Source organism: Tetrao urogallus, assembly GCF_951394365.1.
Source record: "Tetrao urogallus genome assembly, chromosome: 11".
In the NCBI taxonomy this organism is placed as follows: Eukaryota; Metazoa; Chordata; class Aves; order Galliformes; family Phasianidae; genus Tetrao; species Tetrao urogallus.
Window position 1 is genome coordinate 2,599,922 of NC_136824.1, and position 20,534 is coordinate 2,620,455.

The 20,534-nt window shown below is 50.9% G+C and overlaps 2 protein-coding genes across 2 annotated transcripts; one reads left to right on the forward strand and one right to left on the reverse strand.

The window, feature by feature from the left end:
• Window positions 1-767: 767 nt before the first annotated feature.
• PARP16 (poly(ADP-ribose) polymerase family member 16) lies at window positions 768-4,709 on the forward strand (the record flags this gene model as incomplete). The annotated part of the gene is made up of 6 exons (XM_079540967.1): window positions 768-950; window positions 1,322-1,483; window positions 2,123-2,329; window positions 3,456-3,627; window positions 4,291-4,432; window positions 4,568-4,709. The coding sequence occupies 6 exons, from the start codon at window positions 768-770 to the stop codon at window positions 4,707-4,709; spliced, it is 1,008 nt and encodes a 335-aa protein (XP_079397093.1).
• Window positions 4,710-9,692: 4,983 nt separating this feature from the next.
• LOC306950735 (gonadotropin-releasing hormone II receptor-like) lies at window positions 9,693-13,255 on the reverse strand (the record flags this gene model as incomplete). Its single annotated transcript, XM_079541096.1, has 4 exons — window positions 9,693-10,102; window positions 10,208-10,409; window positions 10,783-11,285; window positions 13,243-13,255. The coding sequence occupies 4 exons, from the start codon at window positions 13,253-13,255 to the stop codon at window positions 9,693-9,695; spliced, it is 1,128 nt and encodes a 375-aa protein (XP_079397222.1).
• Window positions 13,256-20,534: the final 7,279 nt, after the last annotated feature.

The following is a 20,534-nucleotide window of genomic DNA, read 5'->3' on the forward strand; positions in this document are numbered from 1 at the left end:
CTCAGAATCTCCATTCACCATTATAATGGTGGCAATGTTTTAGTCCTGTTGGGGGCTAATTTCAAGTCATTGATGACCCTATGTGCACCAGTTGTGACACTCAGACAAGCCTCCATGAATGCACGGAGTTCGTGTGGGTTTGCAGCATCTGGAAAGGGTGGAATCCAGGTTCCAAACCTTCACCCCAAGCCCACACAACAATCACATCCAGTGTGGTAAGAAGGGAAAGCTAGCACTGAGCTCACAGGATGGGTTTAGAGACAAATTGCATCCGGCAATTTGAGTGATGTAAAGCAAAGCAGCCTTTACAATCAGCCTGCTTCCGTGCTCACAGTCACAGCATCTCCAAGCTGGAGGAGACCCTAAGGGTTGCCGAACCCACCCCGTGCTGCCTTAGCACCAGCAGCTCAATGGGAGCTGCTCACGCGGCTCTTATTAAAAGATTCACTTCTCATAAAAGCCGTTGAGCGAAGCCACAACTCAAGCCAATGCACCTATCGCCGTGAAATCGCCGTCAACGCGACGCAACCGTGCTCAGCCTGCTATCCACCAGGCTCTGCCTTCAAGCACCGGCGCTGCTCCGATGCTCCCGAGCCGTTCGCGCAGGTAAGTAACCGCCCGAGCTCCGCAGCCGGGCACGAAGCTCTCGTTCCGCTCGCTCTGACGGCCGCTCCCCGCTGCAGGTGAGCGCCGGGCCGCGGGGCGGAGCGGCGGCCCCGAGGCGGAAGGGCCGCGGCTCTGCCCTCCCCTCCCCCTCCGTCGGAGCGATGCGGCCGCCGCGTCCCGGCGAGGCGGTGCGGGAGGCGGTGCGGAGGGACCCGCTGGGCGCCGAGCTGCGCTGCAGTCTGTTCGCCGCCGCGCTGCAGAGCTACAGGCGGGACTCGGCGCTCCGGCCCTTCCCGAGCCGCTACGGCGGCGCCGACGCCGCCTCCAAGGACTTCGAGGCGCTGGTGAGCGGCCCGCAGCGGGGACGGGGAGGGCTGAGCCGGGCAGGGCTGAGCCGGGCGGCGGGAGGGCCGTGCGTGGGGCGGGGGTGGCACGGCTGGAGCCGCAGCGGGAACGCCGCGCTGCCCCGGAGAGGGGATGCGGAGCTGTTACATGTGTGCCTTGAGAACGACGCCGGAACGGTCCGCGTCCCCCGGCCCCCAACCCTTCGTGTCTGCCCCGCCGCGGCCCCGCACCCGGACCGCTCCCCTTCCGCCTGCCCCTGCGTGCGCGGCGCTGACGCCACCGATAAACAGACTGGTCTCGGATTCCAGCCCGCTGGGCTGAAATACTCGGTTGTTTTCACTAGAGGTCTCTGTTTAATCACGATGAGGAGCTCGGGCTGAGCTCCTGTTGTCAGCTTGCAGATACCGAGGCGCTGCCCAGCCTGAAGGAACTTCTGGGAGCCGTCCCGAACGCAGAGAAAAGGACCTGGGATTTGCTAAGCTGGATTTTGTCATCTAAGACCTTCACGATACAAAGCATTAAGAAGCAGGAGGTAAGGCCTGAACTCAAACAGCCCATTAGAATTTGTCTGCAGGCAACTTTGCTGTTCAACACATTTTTCCTGGAGGTAGAGAGGATTTCTCTTTTTAATAGCTTTGAGAAAAAGCAAGTAGAAGAAATAGTTATTGCTATCAGTAGCTGATGGTTGGCAGTGCTGCAGCTGGGTGCTGCCATTAACAGGATGCGTATGTGCTTGTACCAGACCAAGATAGTCCTGCTCAGGTTTCCCAGGGCTGGGCCTTGTTTCTTACTCAAAGACATGTTTGTGTCATGCATGCTTGGCCCAAAAACAGAAAGGTTAAGAGCACTTCTGTAACAGGGATCAAAATAGTTGTAGGGATTAGTAGCAAGAAAACTTCTCTTTTCACATTTTCCAAGGTCAGGTGATGTGGGGTCATCTTAGCAGCCAGCACAGCTTGGTGGAACAATGATGTTCTAACATCAGTCAAGAGCAAAACCTATCAAAACTATGACTGTACACACTTGTTCTCCCTGGGAACACTGAATTCTAACCCAGGAGGCACGATCAAAATACATACAGCAGCCTGAAAGATGAAGGGATGAAAAAGAGGATTTCCAGTGAATGGCCCAACCCCATCAACTGACACTCCTGTTCCTTCCTGTTTTCAAGTATGAGAAGATCCAGGAGCTCACTGGGATGTCTGATGCTGCTGTTCCTGCTCCGGACTTCCTCTTTGAGGTCACATACTGTGATCAAATGAATGCCAAGTTTGCTGAGACTAGGGGTGAGCAGGACCTCATCTATGCCTTCCATGGCAGTCGCCTGGAGAACTTCCATTCCATTCTGCACAACGGCCTGCATTGCCATCTGAACAGGGTGAGGCTCCTGATGCCCCTTATGGGCACCATCTCTTGTTGGTCACCTGCAGCCAGTAACACTTGGACTGGATGCAGAGTTCTTTAAGGAAGGGCACAAAGCATGCTGACGAGTTACTCCTGTTTTCACTTCAGTGTAGGCCTTGGCCTACAGTTGCATTCAGTCTTCTGTTCCAGCCTAAGGGTAAAAACTGGAAGCAGCATGAAATAGTTTCCTCCAGCGTGACAAATTCTGTCTATCCTTTGTAAGGAGGTGTAATGCCTCTGGAAATAGCAGCCTCTCTGGCAGCCTGCAGCTGGAACATGCCTGTGCACAGAACAAAACAGCAACCCAGAGAACACAGGGAATTCTCTCCCCACCTGGCTGCAGGGTCAGGTCAAGTAGCTTCAGATGCCACTTGCAGATCCCTTTCTAAGTGGCCCAGCTAAGGGAAATATCCCACAGGATTTTCAGCCCTTCTGATTTCAACAGAAAGGAAGCTGGGACTCCACTGTCTGTAAAGCAGTTCTGACACAATAGCTGCATATCCTTCCCATCAACCTGGACCATGTTTTCCCACCTCCCCCCCCCCCCACCCCCCGGATGCCCTTTGTGAACAAGGCTCCTCAGCTATGCCAGATCTACTGGCTTAATAACTGCAGTCAGCGTGGCAAATCCTCTGATTCAAAGTTATTGAAACAGTTATTTTTGAAAGGAATTCACAAGTGAAACATGCTCCCCTCTTTTCCTGTGAAGCAGGGATTTAAATGTGAGTTAAAGCCTTGTCCGTACATGAAGGCTGGATTACTTGAATGATGGCAGTCTCAATAAATCAGTGCAATGCCCCTGACAGCAGTGCAGTCATGTTGATATAAAATGCTTACACTGGCGAGCTCAATCCAAATCCGGGAAAGCATGAATCTGTCCTCACCAGGGGCTGTGCCAAACAGCTAATCTGAGGGATGGGAGAGGGCAGGAAGTTGTGCCAGGACAAAAGCATTGCAGAGGATCAGGCCAAATGTGGGTAGAAAAACCTTTGTTAATTCACCTCAAGAAACAGAGCCACCAGACTGACAGTAAAGAACACTTGCGTGCTGTTTATAACTTGCCCTGCAGGACACTAGGATACATTTCTGTGCTGTTTCAGACATCGCTGTTTGGTGAAGGCACCTATCTCACCAGTGACCTCAGCCTGGCTCTGCTCTACAGCCCACACGGCCTCGGGTGGCAGCGAAGCACGTTGGGCTCCATCCTGAGCTGCGTTGCTGTCTGCGAGATCATCGACCACCCTGACGTCAAGTGCCAGGTGAAGAAGAAAGGTGAGCCTGTTGCAGTAATAACTACAAACAGTTCAGCCCTTGTTCAGCACCATTTGTGTTTCAGCTCTGGGCACATACACAGCCTTAGACAGCGTGGTATATGGGGCTTTCTTTTCTGATTGACCCCTCAACAAGCACACATAAGCCTTGCAATACTATCTTCAGATGCATATTTGAAGGATAGACACTAATTTGGTTGCATCATTTATTCTTATGATAAGTTCACCTTCCCTGATGCCTATGATGGTGGGACAGGAGCATCAGAGTGTAGCAAAAAGGAACTATCTTAGATATCTAGACTAAGAAGCCTCTGCTCAGGTTGTCCATCTCCTTTTTGCTTGCAGGACTCAGTCCTTCAGCGTTGTTTTTCTTTCCCTGTTAACATGAGCAGCCCTCCAGCACTGTGTGTGACCCGCCTCCATCTCACCCTGGTCTGTGCTGGAATGCCACCCATACCAGGGATGACTAGGAGTGGTGTAGCCTCAAGCAAACTTTTCAGTCTATTCCTGGATGCTAAAGGATTCTGGGGAATGCTGAGATCTTTGATTATCTCATTCCCACCCCTGTGGGCGTACATGCGTGTGAAGGTTGTTTGTTTTACAGTCACATGGGAGTTTGGCTGTTCTGTTCCTTGAAGAGCTCTTCTTTCTCCTTCCCATGCAGATTCAGAAGAAATAGACAGAAAAAGAGCAAGAGTGAAGAACAGCGAAGGTGGTGACGTGCCACAGAAATACTTTGTTGTCACCAACAATCAGCTCCTCCGAGTTAAATACTTGCTGGTCTATTCACAGAAACAGCACAGGAGGTAAGAGCTCAGCCACCTAGATTGATGAGCATGGTGGAACAGATAGATAAACATACCCTATTTGAGAAAGAGCAACGGGAACAAGCTGCAGAGACCCGCATCTCTCATGAAACCCATGCACTTTTCCCTTTTCAGGCCTTCAGGTCAGTCCTGGTTTTCCACCCACCGTTTTGCCATAGCAATGATGCTGTACCTCCTGCTGCTGATCGTGATTGGGGCCAGCAACTCACCAGCCTTCCTCTACTACTGGCACAGAATGTTTCACTCAGAGGGATGAATTGCCCTCCAAGACAATAAACTGCTGTTTTCACTACGTGCCTTAATAACAAGGAATCCACCAAGCTCTGCATCTGTTCCAGAGCTCTGGAAATAAAAGATGTTTGGCACTTTCCAGTTATTATTTCTGTATTCCTGTGATTGATGAAGACACCCAGTACAGCTGAGAAGGATCTTAATAGTGCAGCTTAGCATGAACTGATTCTTAAGGGTCCATGGAGAAAGTTATTTAAAATTAATGAAAACTAAGTGTGGAAATATTCTGCTGTCATTATTTTCTGTCAGATTGAGTTAGTAATGTTTGCACTAGGTGGAAGGGAGTTTCTCCCTGTATGTCAAAGTCCAAATTTGTTTTCAGAAACTGCATGTAGAGATGTTTCGTATGTATCAATGCAGGTGGGTTCACATTTAAAGCAGACTATGATTTTGACCATTAATTTTTATATTTAAGCATAATGATTGTAAGAAAGAAAGAAATGAAATAAAACAGCAACCAAAATGGAAGAAACTAAATGACTTCTACCCAAGTGCCATCCTTCCCCTCCCCCCCGCCCCCCCTCCCCAATGGAACACATACAGGATTGCTGCTCTCAGCCACGACCCACCTTGGTTAGCACATAAGATCAGACAGACTTGAGCACTTCAGCATCAATACTGAATGTGCGTTTTGCTGTCAGACTGCATTCCACTTCTGTTTTCCACAGGAGGAAGAGAGAGGGTAAAGGGTTCCATGCACAGCCACCTGGCAGCCTTTATAGGGTTGGAGCTAACCAGAACAAGATCTCATCACATATCCATAGCAAAGGAGTCTATGATTACTAACCCTACTCATGAAATATTTCAAATCTCTCTCTCTTTCTCTAACATTATTCTGTTACCTAATTGCCAGAAATGACAACCTGCCAATCAGGTTTCCTAACTCAGTTCTGAGGACACATAACAGCAACCCCTCTCCTTGGTGGATAGAGCTGGAAGCGTTTATTCCAGTTAATTTTACTGCCAAGACCAATTTATTTATTCACCATACAGCTTGCAAAACAAGAACATTATAGTCCAATTCCCCATTGCCTTTTACAGTCCATTAATAATGCTCACTGGTACAGCACATTGCATTGCCACAGCCCACCAAACATACGTGCTAATTATAGCTCTGATTTGCAATTAAAATATACATAAACCAACAATTTACTGCACAACAGATTCAGCTACAGTGGCTGGATATTTTAATCCAGGAACTCGGGGTTTGAAACATGCATTGTGTTTCTGAGATTTTTTTTTTTTTGCCTGCTTTTGGTCTATTTCAACAAGTGATCTTTAATGTGCCATGGGTTTAGGGTAGGTAGGATGCCAGGCAGAAATCCTAAAGCTGTTTGGTGCTGTCTGGAGGGTGGTACTGTGTTGGTAAGAGCCTTGGTGTGTGCCTGCAAGTGAAACATCTTTGGGAACAGATGGGATATCCAGGGCCCTTTGAAAAAGAAGGGGCTGAAGCAGCAGTTGTTTGATGGATGGTTGCTTTGCTGCAGGGAAAGGCACAGACCTGGAGCCCAGCAGCCAGGCAGAAGGAACAGATGGGAAGAAACACGGCACAGTTTGAAGGCTCCTTTGCATAGAGAAATTTCCTGAAGGATAAGCAGAATGAATTAATGCATAGTGGCCATTCAGCACTATCTCCCAGTGTCTGTCTGGGCTTTTATTTGGCTTTAAACCAGCACTGTGTTAAACCAGCAATACCAAAGAGTGGATTTTTCCACTCCCAGGTTTGAGCAGACCCACAGGAGAGAGGGGCTGCAGGCAGGGAACCATGGGCTGGTGCCCTGGCTGTTCTCTGGAGCTCTAGAGCCCCCTCTGGGACTGCTGATCTCAAAGGCAATAGGAAAATGAATGCATTCTATCTTAGTGAGCCATCAAAATACTTAATAGCCAACTCTGGTGCTTGTTTTCTGTGCTCCCTGCTGATTTCAGCATGTGTTTCCCAACGTGGTGAGATGCAGTCAGCTGAATTAATGCGAGTGTTGTGTTGAATAACCAACAATATTCTGAATTAACCTGAGGTTCCGTTAAGCTCTTAAGCCACTTGTGTGGCTCTTTGAACACGCACAGTGCTATAAAAACGCTATGGAAAATGAATCAGAGCTTCTTCCTGAAGAAAGAAACACTGAAGCAGAGGGTTAGAATCAATAGAGTCATTAAGGTTGGAAAAGACCTCCAGAGGTCACCAAGTCCAACATCAGTCCATCCCCACCAGGCCATGTCCCTCAGTGCCACAGCTGAGGCCGTGCAGGCAGGCAACCAGGGCAGAAAGCAGAAGCACACGGGGCGAGGAGGAGCAGGGTACTGCTTGGCAGCACACTCCCCCAGTGACATTTCCCTTCTATCATGAAAGCTGTCACTTTGGGCATCTTGCCCATGCTCTGGGCACGCCAAAATGTCAGCCTTTAAGCACCAGAGAAGGGAAGAAAGGAAGCAGTAGGGAGTAACACACAGCATGCACAAAGCACCCACAAGCATCTTGGGGACCATGTCCCAAGGACTGAGGGATGTGTCCTCCCCAGCATCCCAAGGAGAAGAGTTTTCCTATTGTGCCACAGTTCATAGCATCACCAAGTGGTTGGGGTTGAAATGGAGCTTTAACATCATCTAGTTTAACCTCCCCAGCATGAGCAGGGACGCTTTCCACTACACCAGGCTGCTCGAAGCCTCATCCAGCCTGGCCTCAAGCACCTCCATGGATGTGGCTGCCACAGCTTCTCTGGACAACCTCTCCCAATGCCTCACCACTCTCATAGGAAAGAATTCCTTAAAAATATCCCAAAGCCAGAACACTTCATGCTCTCCCACCATACCTATAGGCCATAAAGGCAACAAGTCCCTCCCAAAAGGAAACACACTTCTTAGATGCCTACAAGCTCTCCTAACACCATACAAGAGTGGACAAGTGACCTTAAATAAGTCTGGATACAATTTGCTCCCACTCAGCAGAAATTCACTAAAGAATGTCTAAGAGATTAAAGGCACTTTGCCACTAATTCAAGGCTCAAACAACCAACACATTTTTCCCCCCATAGGGATCTTCAGCCTTACAGCAGGACCAATAGAACGTAGAATAGCATCAGTTGGAATGGACCTTGAAGTTCATCTAGTTCTAAGCCCCTGCTACAGATAGGGTTGCTAAAGGAGGGTCTGACGAGCAAGTTGCCTTCCCCACCAGAACCCATTCCCACCACCTTTGAAGAAACCCTACTGGCACCAGTCAAACCAAGACATCCTGGCACCACGAGCCCTACTCTGCTAGCGTTGCATAATTAACCTCGAGTGGAGCAAGCCCAGAAAAACCAAAAGGCAATTACATATCTCACTGCAGTTCAGATGCTTTCTGAAGGGCTCAAATTAATCCCAGTTGGCTGACTGGGCTATTGCAGCTCTGATTGATCTCCCCCCACCCCCCCCCACTTCAGGGGGTTGAGACAATGCTTAACATAGTGAAAGGCAAGTACTCAACACCTGTCCCCAGCCTGCTATCACCCAAAGCACCACAGCTGCCCAGCAAACACCACTTACCACTCCTTTTGTTTAAACCCCACTTGGTTTTTGTGGGCTGGGCACTGGGAGACCAGTCCAGATCCTTTCTTACCAACAGGGATTCATCACTCCAGGCTTCTCATAAAGTAATTGATTTCCAGGAGGATCTCAGCTTCCCCACACACGCATTTACAGCCACAAGTCAAGAGTCTTATTAATACGTTCATGCTGATAAAGCTCAAGTGCTCATTCAAAGCTACAGTAGTCACAAAAATACTCAGAACTGTTTCCTGACAAATCCAGAACCTCAGTTGCCCATGGAGTTCACACAACAAAAAACAGGCAACCAGCACCACTAAAGAACTCCTCTTAGCTCCAACTAAAGCTGCCTTCAGAAACAAAAAAAAACCAAACATTTAACAATGAGCATCTCACAGAGAAGTAATCAATTACCCTTAACTGCATAGGGGATAACAACACAGCTGAATAAATTCATACCTTCAACATACACCTAAAGACAAAGACCTCCATAAACTTCTGGCACATTAATGAAAAGACAATAAATAAATAAAAACAAAATAAAAATAAACCATTTTACTCACCAGAGCTCAGCCAACTCACTCTTTCCTCCACCCTGCCTCTTCTAGCAGCTTCTCTGCCCTGTGCCGTGCATTTAAAGGCCATCAGCACCCAGCTGGCACCCACAGCAGCTGATGAGCCCTCCCCCCACAGGTGTTTCCCATCACAGTCCTCCTTAGGATGCACAGGGTCATCAAGTGCACCTGGCTGCATGCACTCTGATTGGAGTCAGCAGTGAGGTGTGGGTGGTAGGGCAAAGCAGACATGAGTGCGTGATAAAGGGGAAAGCAGGGAGGAGAAAAGGTGGGTTTAGTTCTGTTAGCATGTGCAAGATAGCAGTTGGGAGGGGCTAGGCAGCAGCAGGTCTTGTTCTCACCCTTTGGTTACCCCAAATACTTACTCCTGGTCAACCCTGTGTCCCAGATTGTTGCTACATAAGGACGTATCCACACCACCCCTGCATGAGGTGAGACACCACTGTGTCCCTTTCAATCCTATCTCAGCCCACTGCAGCTCTTCGTATTGTTCTTGTCTGTCTCCATCCCCGCAGCATCTCCTCCCTCCCTACAGGGGCAGCCTGAGGGGAGGTGGGTCAGGCAATGACCCCAAAATTGTTTTTACGGATGCCATAGCAAGGAGAAGACTGGACAAGACCTCAGGCTTGTTGGTCTCTAATAAATGAGGCCCAGCCCCTCTGCTGCATCTTCCTTGTGCTGGGTGAGAGAGTAGCTCCTACCTGAGGATTCACTCTCAGTACAGGCAGGAGAAATGTTCATGGTTTATGGCTATAGACCCACACCCCCCACAGTCAGTCAGCGGACTTGTCTCCAAAATCATCCAGACAAAGCAGCCCCTGATGCTGCTAGTCTCCTTCTGGTACATCTCTTCAGCACACTGTGTTAATGGTTGTCCCATTGGAGCCACCCGATGCCACCTGGCCATTGACAGCCCCATCTTTGGTGGTCTTCTCGGAGACTAAGACGGGTTTGTGTCTCTCATGCCTGGTAATGGCTGCTTCAATTCCCCTGAGACACGACTGCACGTCCTCCCGAAACGAGGGGGTGTACAGCCCGTAAATGATGGGGTCGGTGCATGTGTGCAGCAAGCCGAAGAGAAAGAAGCTGTGGTTGATGTACTCAGGCATCCTCTGGATCATGGCTGGCTGGAACCAGTACCACAAGCCCAGGAGGTAGTAGGGGGTCCAGCAGATGATGAAGGTGGCAACAATCACAATGGTCATCTTGAGAGTCTTCATGCGTGCCTTGGAGATGTGGTCATTTTGACTTCTTACCAGACCTGTTGGGGAGAGTCAAAAGGACAGCAGGAGGTGTGAGAGAACAAGGAGAACGTAACCACCAGTGGGAATCCCAGAATCCTGCTGAGCCCTAAGGACCTGCTTACTTTTGTTGATCTTTAGCTGCTTACTGATCTCCCAAATGATTCGGACGTAGCAAACAATCATGATGCTCAGGGGGGTGATATAGAGGGTGGTGAAGGTGAACATGTTGTAGACAGTTTCTTCCCAGTGTGCTCGGAAGCTGCCGTGAGTAACGCACTGTGTGAAGTTCCCTCCTGGGACCGTGTGCAGGTGGAAGAGAAATAGCTGAAATCAAGAACCAAATCACAACTCAGAAAAGCTCTGGGGCAGGACACACACTGCATCCATGCAGTGCTTGGGGCCAATGCATGCAGCTCCGTGCTATTCTCTTGGATCACGTCACTGTCACAAGAGAGAGGAAATCACTGCCTCTCCATTCCCCTTGGCAGGAAGCTGGAGGATACTATGAGGAGGCTCTTGGCCTCCCCTCAGCCTCCTAGAATGAACAAACCAAGAGATCTCAACCACTCTTCAGTGCACCAAACACAGCAAAGCCAATCTGGCCATGGTGGGATCACAGATTGGGATGAATTTGTTGCTTTAGCCCTTCTCCAACCCAACCAGGTCAGTAACCCCTAAAGAAACCACCCAGCCCTACCTGGGGTGATGCTAGCAGCACACTGCCCAGCCATGCAGCACGCAACAGCAGCCCATTGCGGCGTCGGGCACGAGCAAAGGGCTGGAGGACAGCAGCATGCCGGTCCAGGCTGATGACCACCAGCACCAGGGCAGCCGCATACATGGCAAAGAGCTTGAGGAAGTTGAGGAGCTTGCAGGAAAGGTCTCCGCCATACCACTGCACCGTCACATTCCATGCTGCATCCAAGGGCATCACTGCCACCGTCACCAGCAGGTCGGCCAGCGCCAGGCTGAGAATTAGTGGCCGCACGTGGCACTTCTTCCTCTTCCTCAGCAGGCTGCCCAGCACTGCTGTATTGCTGCACGCTGCCAGCAAGAAGAAAATGGCCGTGACGGCCACGCGCACCTTTGCAGCCTGCGTGAACCGGGGCTCGACCCAGTGCTGCGGGCAGCGAGCGGCCGAGGCGTTGGTGACCCCCTCCGTGGTGGGGTGGTGGGGTGGTTCAGCTTCGATTAAAGCAGCTGGTAATTAGAGAGAAATCATAGAGTTATTAAGGTTGAAAAGACCAATACGATCATCCAGTCCAACCACCAACCCATGCCTGTGAGTGCTCTAGACCATATCACTCTGCAACATTTATCCTTAGATCAGGAGAAGGTGGGATGTGCAGTCTGGCAGCAATCAACCCTAGCTCCGCACTGCCCATCCATGTGATGCTCATTTGGGCTGCCCAGGTGCCTTCCCCGGCTCTCACTCAGCCCCCTGTAGCTATAGCAATTGCTTGCCCAGATGTATTTTTAGCTTTTTGCAAGGCAGTAGAGGAGCTGGGGAGCGGTGGCTGCAGCCATGGGATGGCACGTCCTTCCTTTGCAAATAGATTTCAACCTTTTAAAAAACCCCACAGTGCTTCCCATTAGCAATTTAACGCTTAATGGTCTGCCTCCATCCATGGTGCCGGGTCCCCTGTGCCCAGCTGATGAGTGCCTCTGGTTTGATCTAATTGCCCCTTTATTCCCAAGCACAGCCAGCTTGGGGATAGCTTGCATTTCAAGGGCAAATGCTCCAAACTCTCATGCACACAAGCATTAATGCTCCCCACTGCCAGGAGGTCTCTGAGCATCCTGAGAGCCTTCTGGTTGCCAATATCCAATTAACACATTCCCCACCTTAAAACGAGTTGCAGAGACCAACCCGTTCCCTCAGGGAACTTGTCCATCCCACCCAATGTGTCTGTGGAACGGAGACACCAATGCCCTCCTCCAGTCCCTTCGCTGTATCCCTCCCTTTCCTCCCCAACACCCAGAAAGCAAGCAGAGAAAAGAAACAGCAGTACAAAGTCCCAAGCCATTGCTGTCCATGTGGACTTGTCCCAGCAGATGGGGACATACCTGGCACACACATGCCCTGAAGCGAAGAGAAATGCTGCCCGTCCCCGCAGCAAGTCAGGCAGCTCCAGTGCTGAGCATCCGTGCGTCTGCACAGCCGGCAGCTCACTGCTATTAGCAGAGATGTATGCAGCCCCTGGCATCTGGAGAAGGCAAACGCCGACGCAAACATTCCCTGCAGCAAACCTGGAGGTGGGCACCCCTGCCCTGCTGGCTTAACGAGCGATCCGCTTTTAGTCCTAATGAGCCGGCTGTGGGAGTGGAGCTGATGGATGGCAAGAAGCGGCCAGCGCTCAGGATGTTGTCTGTTGGTGTTGTGACCAAACGTGGCCCCATCAGGGACCAGCGCCAGCATGCACCGCATCGGTTTTCTATAAATACAGGGAAATGAGTTAATTATCACCGGGGTTGGTGATGAGCATCCTGTTGCTCAGACAACCGGGAGCTCGCAGCCTACATGGCCATGTGCGCACCCAGCGATGCTCCGCCACTGGCTGGGTCTGTGTGAGCCCGGAGGTGAGCTCAGGTGTGTGCTGGCCTGGAAATGCCATAAGGAGGGATTAAACCCAGAGGGGAACTTTGGTCGTGTTGCCGCTTTAATAAATAAACTCATTTATCTTTGCTTTCCTAATTCCCATCTCATTATTTTTTGAGTGTATTTCAGCATTTTAGTGGTAGGCGGACTAGATGATATTAGAGGTCTTTTCCAACCTTAATGATTCTATGATGATTCCATGGTCACACAAAGTCCCAGAGTGGACAAAGAGCTCACGGGGGCTTAAAAACCACAAGGCTGGGGCTCGTTTCCCCTCTCTGTGGTTTCAGTCGTGCTGCCTACCATGGCAGCCGGTGGCTCACCCAGGGTTTTGGGCAAAGGCAGCACGTGGCAGAACCCTGAGATCCAGGGCACGCACAGCCTTTATGGGACTACATCCAGCATCCTACACCCAGGATCACTTCTGCATCCAAAGGGAAAGAGAAAAGCAAAGGCACCCCCAAAATGTCAGCTCATGGAAATGGAGGGAGCTTGTCCCCAGAGACCCAAAGCCATGGCGGGCAGAGCGGCAGGGAACAGTCCTCACTGGCTCCTTACCTGGCATGGACATCCGTGAGGAGAGGCTGTTCCTGGGGCAGAAAAAAGCACTGAAAGCACACAGGAGCTGGGTGTGAGCCCACTCATGGCAGCAGCCTTCTCTTCTGGACAAAGCAGAGAGGAATGCAGCCCCACATCTTGATTTTTCCTTTCACTTAGCTCTTTGCACCTGCACTAAGGCAATTAAATAGTGGGTCAGGAATGCATTCCCTGTTTGTCCTCCCTCCTGGCCAGCTGCCCCATGTCTGGAAACGTCCTCCCGACCCCAAATGCATGATGCAAGAGAAGGACAGGATTTTTCCTGGGAACCGTCCGCCTCGCTCATGCCACAACAAAGGCTTTGGTTCCTGTTCAGAGAGGATTTTTGCAGCATGCCATCATGCAGCCATGTCCTGGGCATTCATTACTAATGAGACATTTTAAGGGTGTGGTCCCTTGTTAAAATGACTATTTTTCCCCATTTTTTAAAATTTTTTCATAGTAAATCTCCTGTGTTTTCTTTTCGTTGTTGTTGTTGCTGCTCCTCTCCCTAAAGGTCAGCTGCCTGCTGAGCACTGGTTTAACCATCACGTTGTTGGGCAGAAGGATTGGGAAGCAGCACTGCTGGGCTGTTCCCATACAGCCCCCACTGGGCTAGGATGCTGTCCTGGGACCACAAGAAGCATGGGATCACCTGCAGCAGAAGTGCAGCTGGAGCACGTTTTGCATTGCACATCCCATATAAACTGGGGTCTTGCAGACCCTCATTCCCTGCCCTTGTGCAGGTGCTTTTGGCATCCCTGAATCCCTGTTTGCTCAGTGAGCCTCACCCTTCAGACTCTCAAATGCAGACATTTTTCTTCTGGTTCTTCTTTTCCTCCTCCAAGCCCTGAATTGTCTCCGGAGCCGCTCGTCCAAGGAAATTCTTGTCTCATACTGGACTTGAAACAGAAAGTCTAGTCAGAGACATCTGACATGCGGTGTTTTTGTGAGTAAATACCAGTGTCCATGAAGTCATTTCCCGGGGTTAGAGATGAGCTCAGCCCTGGAATGGCTTCTATTCTTCCCCAAAGGCCACAGCAGACAGTGCGTGGCTCCCTGCTCTCCTCCTGCTCACTAAAATCTGCACTGGAGCTGTGCATCACACCAGTTTGCTGAAATACTCACCGCAGAAAGCAGCGAGGGGGTCACAGGACACCTGTGAGCCCCTCTGCAAGGGGTGGTTCAATATATACATTGGGTGTCACTGTGGCAAAACCATACAGCAATGGGGTGCACACAGCTGTTCGCAGACATCTTTACAACTTCTTTGGGTGTTTCTTTGTGCAATAATGCTCTGTTTCTGGATTCAGAGGTGCTGCAGCACTCAGACCCTTCTTCAGGTGTGTTGTGCCTCTAAGTATCGAGAAAAACATTCTCAATGCTCAGTCTCATCAGAGTGGTTGGTTTTTGGTAGCCTGGTGTTGCAGAGCTCAGGGAGCCATGGTCAGTCGTTCCTAGCAATGTCCATAGGGAGCTGGGAAGGATGGCAGGAAGGTGAGCAAGCTGACAAGGAGGATGCTCTCCCCTCACACCCACCCTTTGCCATGCCTAAAGTGGATGAGAGAGGTGAGTTGGTTTCTGTAGAACAAGCCTCGAGGTGTAGTCCATCAGCACATAGGTTTGGTGACCTGCCCAGTGACCTTGCTGCCTGAGCCTGCTATTTTTCTTGAGCTGGAAGTGATGAAATCCAAATGTTTTCATTGTGACTAACCTACGGAAGCGAACAATTTTGCTTTAGGTTTTGGATGGGTTTTAGTGGCTCTCCTCCTCCTCATCTTCCGTGCCCTCTTTCATCCATCCTATTTTTACTCTCTGCTTCCATCACCTCCTGTCTCTTCCTGCTGGCCGTGTGCATCAAACGCCCTTCTCTCTCTCATGCTCCCCAGGGTGTTTGGACCCAAATCTGATGTTTGTTATGGGAAAAGCTGTATCCACAGGATGGAGCTGAGCCACAGAACTCACCATGGCATCCTCTTTCCCTCCTGGGGAGGACATGGTGCTGCTTTTTTGGGGGTTGCCATTTGAAAATCCATTCCCAGAAGGCACTGTGGGTTATCCAGATGTTGCCAAAGAGCAGCTCTTGGCTTGATGCTCCAGTTCATGAAATCCTGACAGTCCTTTGCCAGCATCAATCAGCTGCCACCCTCCCTGCCTTGACCTGATCTAGAGGGAAAAATGGAGCAAGAAAAATTATGAGTGAAACAAAAGCTACTACCCCATCACCTTCCTCCAGCTCTGAGTGCATCCGAGCCTGAAGCAATTGTATGTAAATAAGAGCAATAAATTATAGATTTCTTCAGGACTAATTAATTGCTCAAGCCAACACAGGGTGATCTTTGTCCACCAAGCAGAAAACCAAACACCTGGAGGGCTGTGGGTTGGAGCTCTGCTACTGCCTTTCCTTTGCATGTTAAATGTCCCCATTCAGAGTGGTCCAATCCAAGTGGTCCCATCACACCCTGCCTGGCACTGACCTCTGTACTGCACCAATCTGGCACCACTCACGCTGCAGGTGTGGGACAGGAAGGTGCTGGGACGTCAGTACTCAGAGGGCCATGGTTCAGTGGGCACGGTGTGATGGGTCAATGGTTGGACTTGGTTATCTTTTCCAGCCTTAATGACCCTGTGACTCTATGAAACAGTGGCCACATCTTGTGGTGTTGAGATGAGTCGTGCTCAGCAATGTGATTATAAAGGGATTTGCTATTGAGACTTTCTGGTGCTCTTGGAGCAACTTCCATCTCACCTCTTTGGAGGTATGATGGGGAAGGACTGAGCCCAGTGATGGCCATGACATCAGGAGAGACATACTAGGGGACCCTGTTGACCCCAAGACCACTGTGTTGTGCCCACTCTGCAGTGCTTTCTGCTCCTGTTTTCCAGATATGGGTGGATGCTCCATCCCTGGAGACATTCAAGGTCAGGCTGTTCACGGCTCCAAGCAGCCTGATCAAGCTATAGATCTTACTTTGGAAGGGACCTCAAAGCCCACCCTGCTGCCATCCCTGCCATTGTGTGGGCTGGGTGCCCCCCCCAGCTCAGGCTGTCCAGGACCCCATCCAACTTGGCCTTGGTGATGGGGCATCCAACTGACCTCCAGAGATGGGGCAACCATAATTTCTCTGGGCAGCTGTGCAAAGGCCTCACTGGCCTGTGAATAAAAATTTCTTCCTAACATCTAACCATTTCTTCCTAACATCTAAGATAAATCTCCCCTCTATTAGTTCATAGCCATTCCCCCTTGTTCTGTCACTTTCAGACCATGTAAAATGTTTGCCCTCCTCCTTCTTATAAGCTCCTTTCAAGCACTGTAAGGCCACAGTGAGGTCTGCCCTCACTGAGCCTTCTCTTTTCCAAGGTAAACAAGACCAGCTCCCAAGCTTTCTTCATTTGAGAAGTGCTTCAGCCCTTTGATCATCTTTGTGGCCCTCCTCTGGAACTGGAGGTGTCCCTATCATTGCAAGAAAAGTTGGGCCGGATGACCTTTAAAGGCCCCTTCCAACACAAACAATTCCATAACTCTATCAATGCTGCAGGTGGAGCCTGCACTCTGGGTTCAGCCCCTAAGTGAATCCTTCCAGGGGGAAACACCAGACTGCTCCTTCTTGCCTAGCCACAGCCCATAAATCCTCATCTGTGTAATAAAAACAAACTCCAGTAGTTCCTTCTTTGGGCTCTTTCCCAAAGCTTTTAGACAGCTGGAGTTTGCTTTTGTGCTGATGAAGCGGTGGAGGAGGGCTTAAGCGAAACAATATTGTGGCAGCTGAGAGGTCTGCTGGTGGTGGTTCAAACCTCAGCGCTAAGTCCAGGGATCCACAACACCTCCAAAATTTCATCCAGCCCATAAACAGGGACGGTCCAAGTCCTAGGATGTCAAAACAGGATTTAAAAACAACAGCTCCAGCTCTGCATCAGCCACCACTGGAGCACCATTGGGAGCCAAGTGCTTAGCGAAATCCCAGCTCCCAGCTCTGAGAACACACAGCCTTCCCCAAAGCGCTTGGGATGGAACAAAGTCATCAATCAGTTATTTTCACTCCGATCTCTGTAAACAGGAGCAAGTTCAGAGACACAGAGCAGGGGAAAAAAAGCGTCAGCTCCTTCTGGTGTCACGGGCAGAGAGGAGCAGAACGTGGCCCCGCTGGTCCCTCGTGGACTTCACAGGGTGCAAACCCCACTGATCCCCAGTGTGGTGCAGTGATTTTGGTGATGGTCATTGTGTCGGTGGCGTACTGGGCAGGAGGGGAAACACAGACAGCTGGCTGAACATCATGGCCATGTTTTCCCCTCGTTTGGGCAAGAGAAGAGCGACGGACATGCCCTGAGAAGGAGTGTGGACAGCGAAGTGGGGTCCCACTGCCTGTATCATGGTCCTTGTGCACTACTGCATCTCGGTGCTGGGCTGGGGGAAAGCATTCAGCATGGCAGCATTCCCATCAATACACTATTGTTTCCTAATTATGCATCGGTGAGCAAATCATGGAAAAAAGTCTGAAAGAGCCAGCTGGGCCTCCCAGGGCTCATCGTGGCGTGGGGCGGGAGGGGAACGTGGCCTCTCCAGCCCTTGGCTTTGTGCAGGGAAATGCCAGCAATGGATAAGCAGATCAAATAATCATAGAATCGAGGTTGGAAAACACCTCTAAGATCATCCAGTCCAAACACCCACCTACCACCAGTATTATCCACTAAATCACGTTCCTAAGTACCACATCTACACATGTGAGCAGCATCCTTCCCCATGGCTATGGGCAGCATCCTGCCTTCCCCTGAGCATCCCTGGGCTGTGATCAGCCTAACCTCACACCAAGGCAACTCCTGACCTGGCTGCTCCTTGCTCGCTGGATAAACATTCTACCACTTCTTGGCAAATCCCAGCTTGTTTTCTTCTTTTCCCTCATAAACAGAAACAGGAGTCAGTGCCGGGCACCTCCAATTAATTTTTATATGACACTGATCAATGTCTTCCTGCACTGCTCCCTCTGTAGCAGGGCCAGGAAGGATTACTAAGAGGGCAGCCTGTTCTATTCTATCCTGTCCCCATCCTGAATGCACACTCCATGTTGTGCCATGCTGCAGCAGATATGGCCCCGCAGGCGTACACGCTTGTACACGGCTCCAAACTTCCTTCTGTGGAGTTCTATGGGGGGGGGATGAGGGGGGGGTCTCACCAGGAGCTTTGCCAGTTGTCCCCATGGCTCAAGAGAGATGAGGGCACACTGACTTGCAAGGAGGGTCTCAGCGAGGATGGCATCCTGCCTCTGCAGCTATGTGCTGCTCCATAGGATCAGAGAATCAGAGAATATCCCGAGCTAGAAATAACCCACTGGGACCACTGATCCACCTCCTATATCCACACAGGGCCACCACAAAACCATAGAATCACTAAGGTTGGAAAAGACTGCTGAGATGCTCAAATCCAACACCAGCTCACCCCCCACCATGAACACTGCATCCCTCAGCATTACATCTCCACGGTTCTGGAACACCCCACCACTCCTTGGGCAGCCTGTGTCGGTGCAGCTCTTTCCAAACCCTACTCCTGAGAGAGGTGTTCCAGAGCTGCCTGAACTCTGGCTCAGGCCTGTGCCCACTGCCCTGGGGAGCATTCCATGCCCACTGCGTGCTGGGGCAGAACCTTCTCCTGAAACACCATGGGATCCGAGCAAGCATCTGGCCACATCCCATGTCCCATATACCCAGGACAGCTGTATGTATCCCAAATGTGGGGAACCCTTGGGGCACTGAGGGGCACCACCTCATCCCCAGCCAGCTGGGAACCTCAGAGCATCCTCACTGCAGCACCTGTGGGATATCCCGTACAAACTGCCACTGCCGTTCAACTGGGAACCGAACCCGGAGCATCTCCAGCAGCACAGCCTGATGGCACTGACAGCTCAGCGTCCCCGACTTGGCCACAACTCCAACCCCAAAGCCCCACTCCCGCAGCCCAGCCCCGTGTTTACCATCACCTCGCCGAGGGATTTATTCCGCCGGCCCTTTCCTCGCCCGCCCGACCCGCTGCAGCCCGTGGCGCGGTGCCATTCCGGAGCCTCACGCCGCGCTATATAAGCGCTCTCCGCGCTCGGGCTGTGGGGACCGTGTGCTTTGCAGGCAGCGCTGAGGCGCGGGGAAAGCAAGGCTCCGCAAATCCCTTCAGCTGCTTCCAGCCCGCGCTCCCCGGAACAAGAGGACGGGACATTCCTTCGTTGGAGGTTTTATGGTTTTTGTAGGTAAGAGAAAAAAATAATAATACCAAAGAATCACTCTAAGCTTTTCCTTCCTCTGCAGCACAGGCGTTATATAACTTCGCTGGGTAATTAAGGCAGTGTAATTACAAACGGCTGTGATTGAGGGTGAAGTGGGAATTGTTGCTGCGGTGTGGGAGGCTGCCGGGCTGCTCGGCATCCCCAGCCATCCCGTTGCAACGTCACCAAATGGGTTTCGCACAGGGTCCGGAGGGGGGTTTGGGGACAACAGAACTCTGTTCCTGCACTTTGTCCTGCAGCACTTTGGGACTGAGCCCCAGAGAGGGGGGACGTGTCCCTGCATCTGTATGAAACCCCGGATGAGTCGCAGCCGGATCCCAAAATAACCTGCAAGTGGGAACGGGGCTTTCCGCCTGCCTGCATTTCTCCTGGTTATTGTCTGGCTGTGAGTTCGTGACCCTGCCGTAAGCTCACAAAATCCTGCTCATGTGTTGCTCGTTATTTGTGCTTGACTGGGATTCGCTGAGCTGTAATCAAAGTATTTCCTATTCCCATAGCACCCGTTCTTGGGGAGGTTAGTTAGTTACAAGCAGAGGCAGTTTTGTTGCTTGTAGCCTTGGGTTGGGGCAAACTGAGGCACTGAGCAGCTACGGCAAACATGGAATCACAGAATACCCCAGTTATCCCCCAGATTCATTTGTTGTGATGCAGAGGGCGACTGAGCAACAGCTGCTCAAAACCTGGGTACCTCAGTGCTCAAAGCCACAGGGCTACGTGATGGAAAAAAAGGACAATTTCTGGCTGCTTGCTGACAATCACAGCATCACAGTCAGAGCTTGGCTTATGCATGGGGTTTTACGCTCCCAGCTTTGCCTGTGAGCCTTCCCAGGAGCTCTGAGCCCAGGCTGTGGGCAGAGGGACGGGGGCTGAGGCTCTGCAGAAGCACTTATCCTGAAAAGGGCCCAGTAAGGAGATGTCATTACAAAGCACTCTTCTGTAGAAAAGATTTGAAGCGGGGATGGGATGCCACTGCAAAGAGCAGCAGGATACGGTGCCTCCGCCATG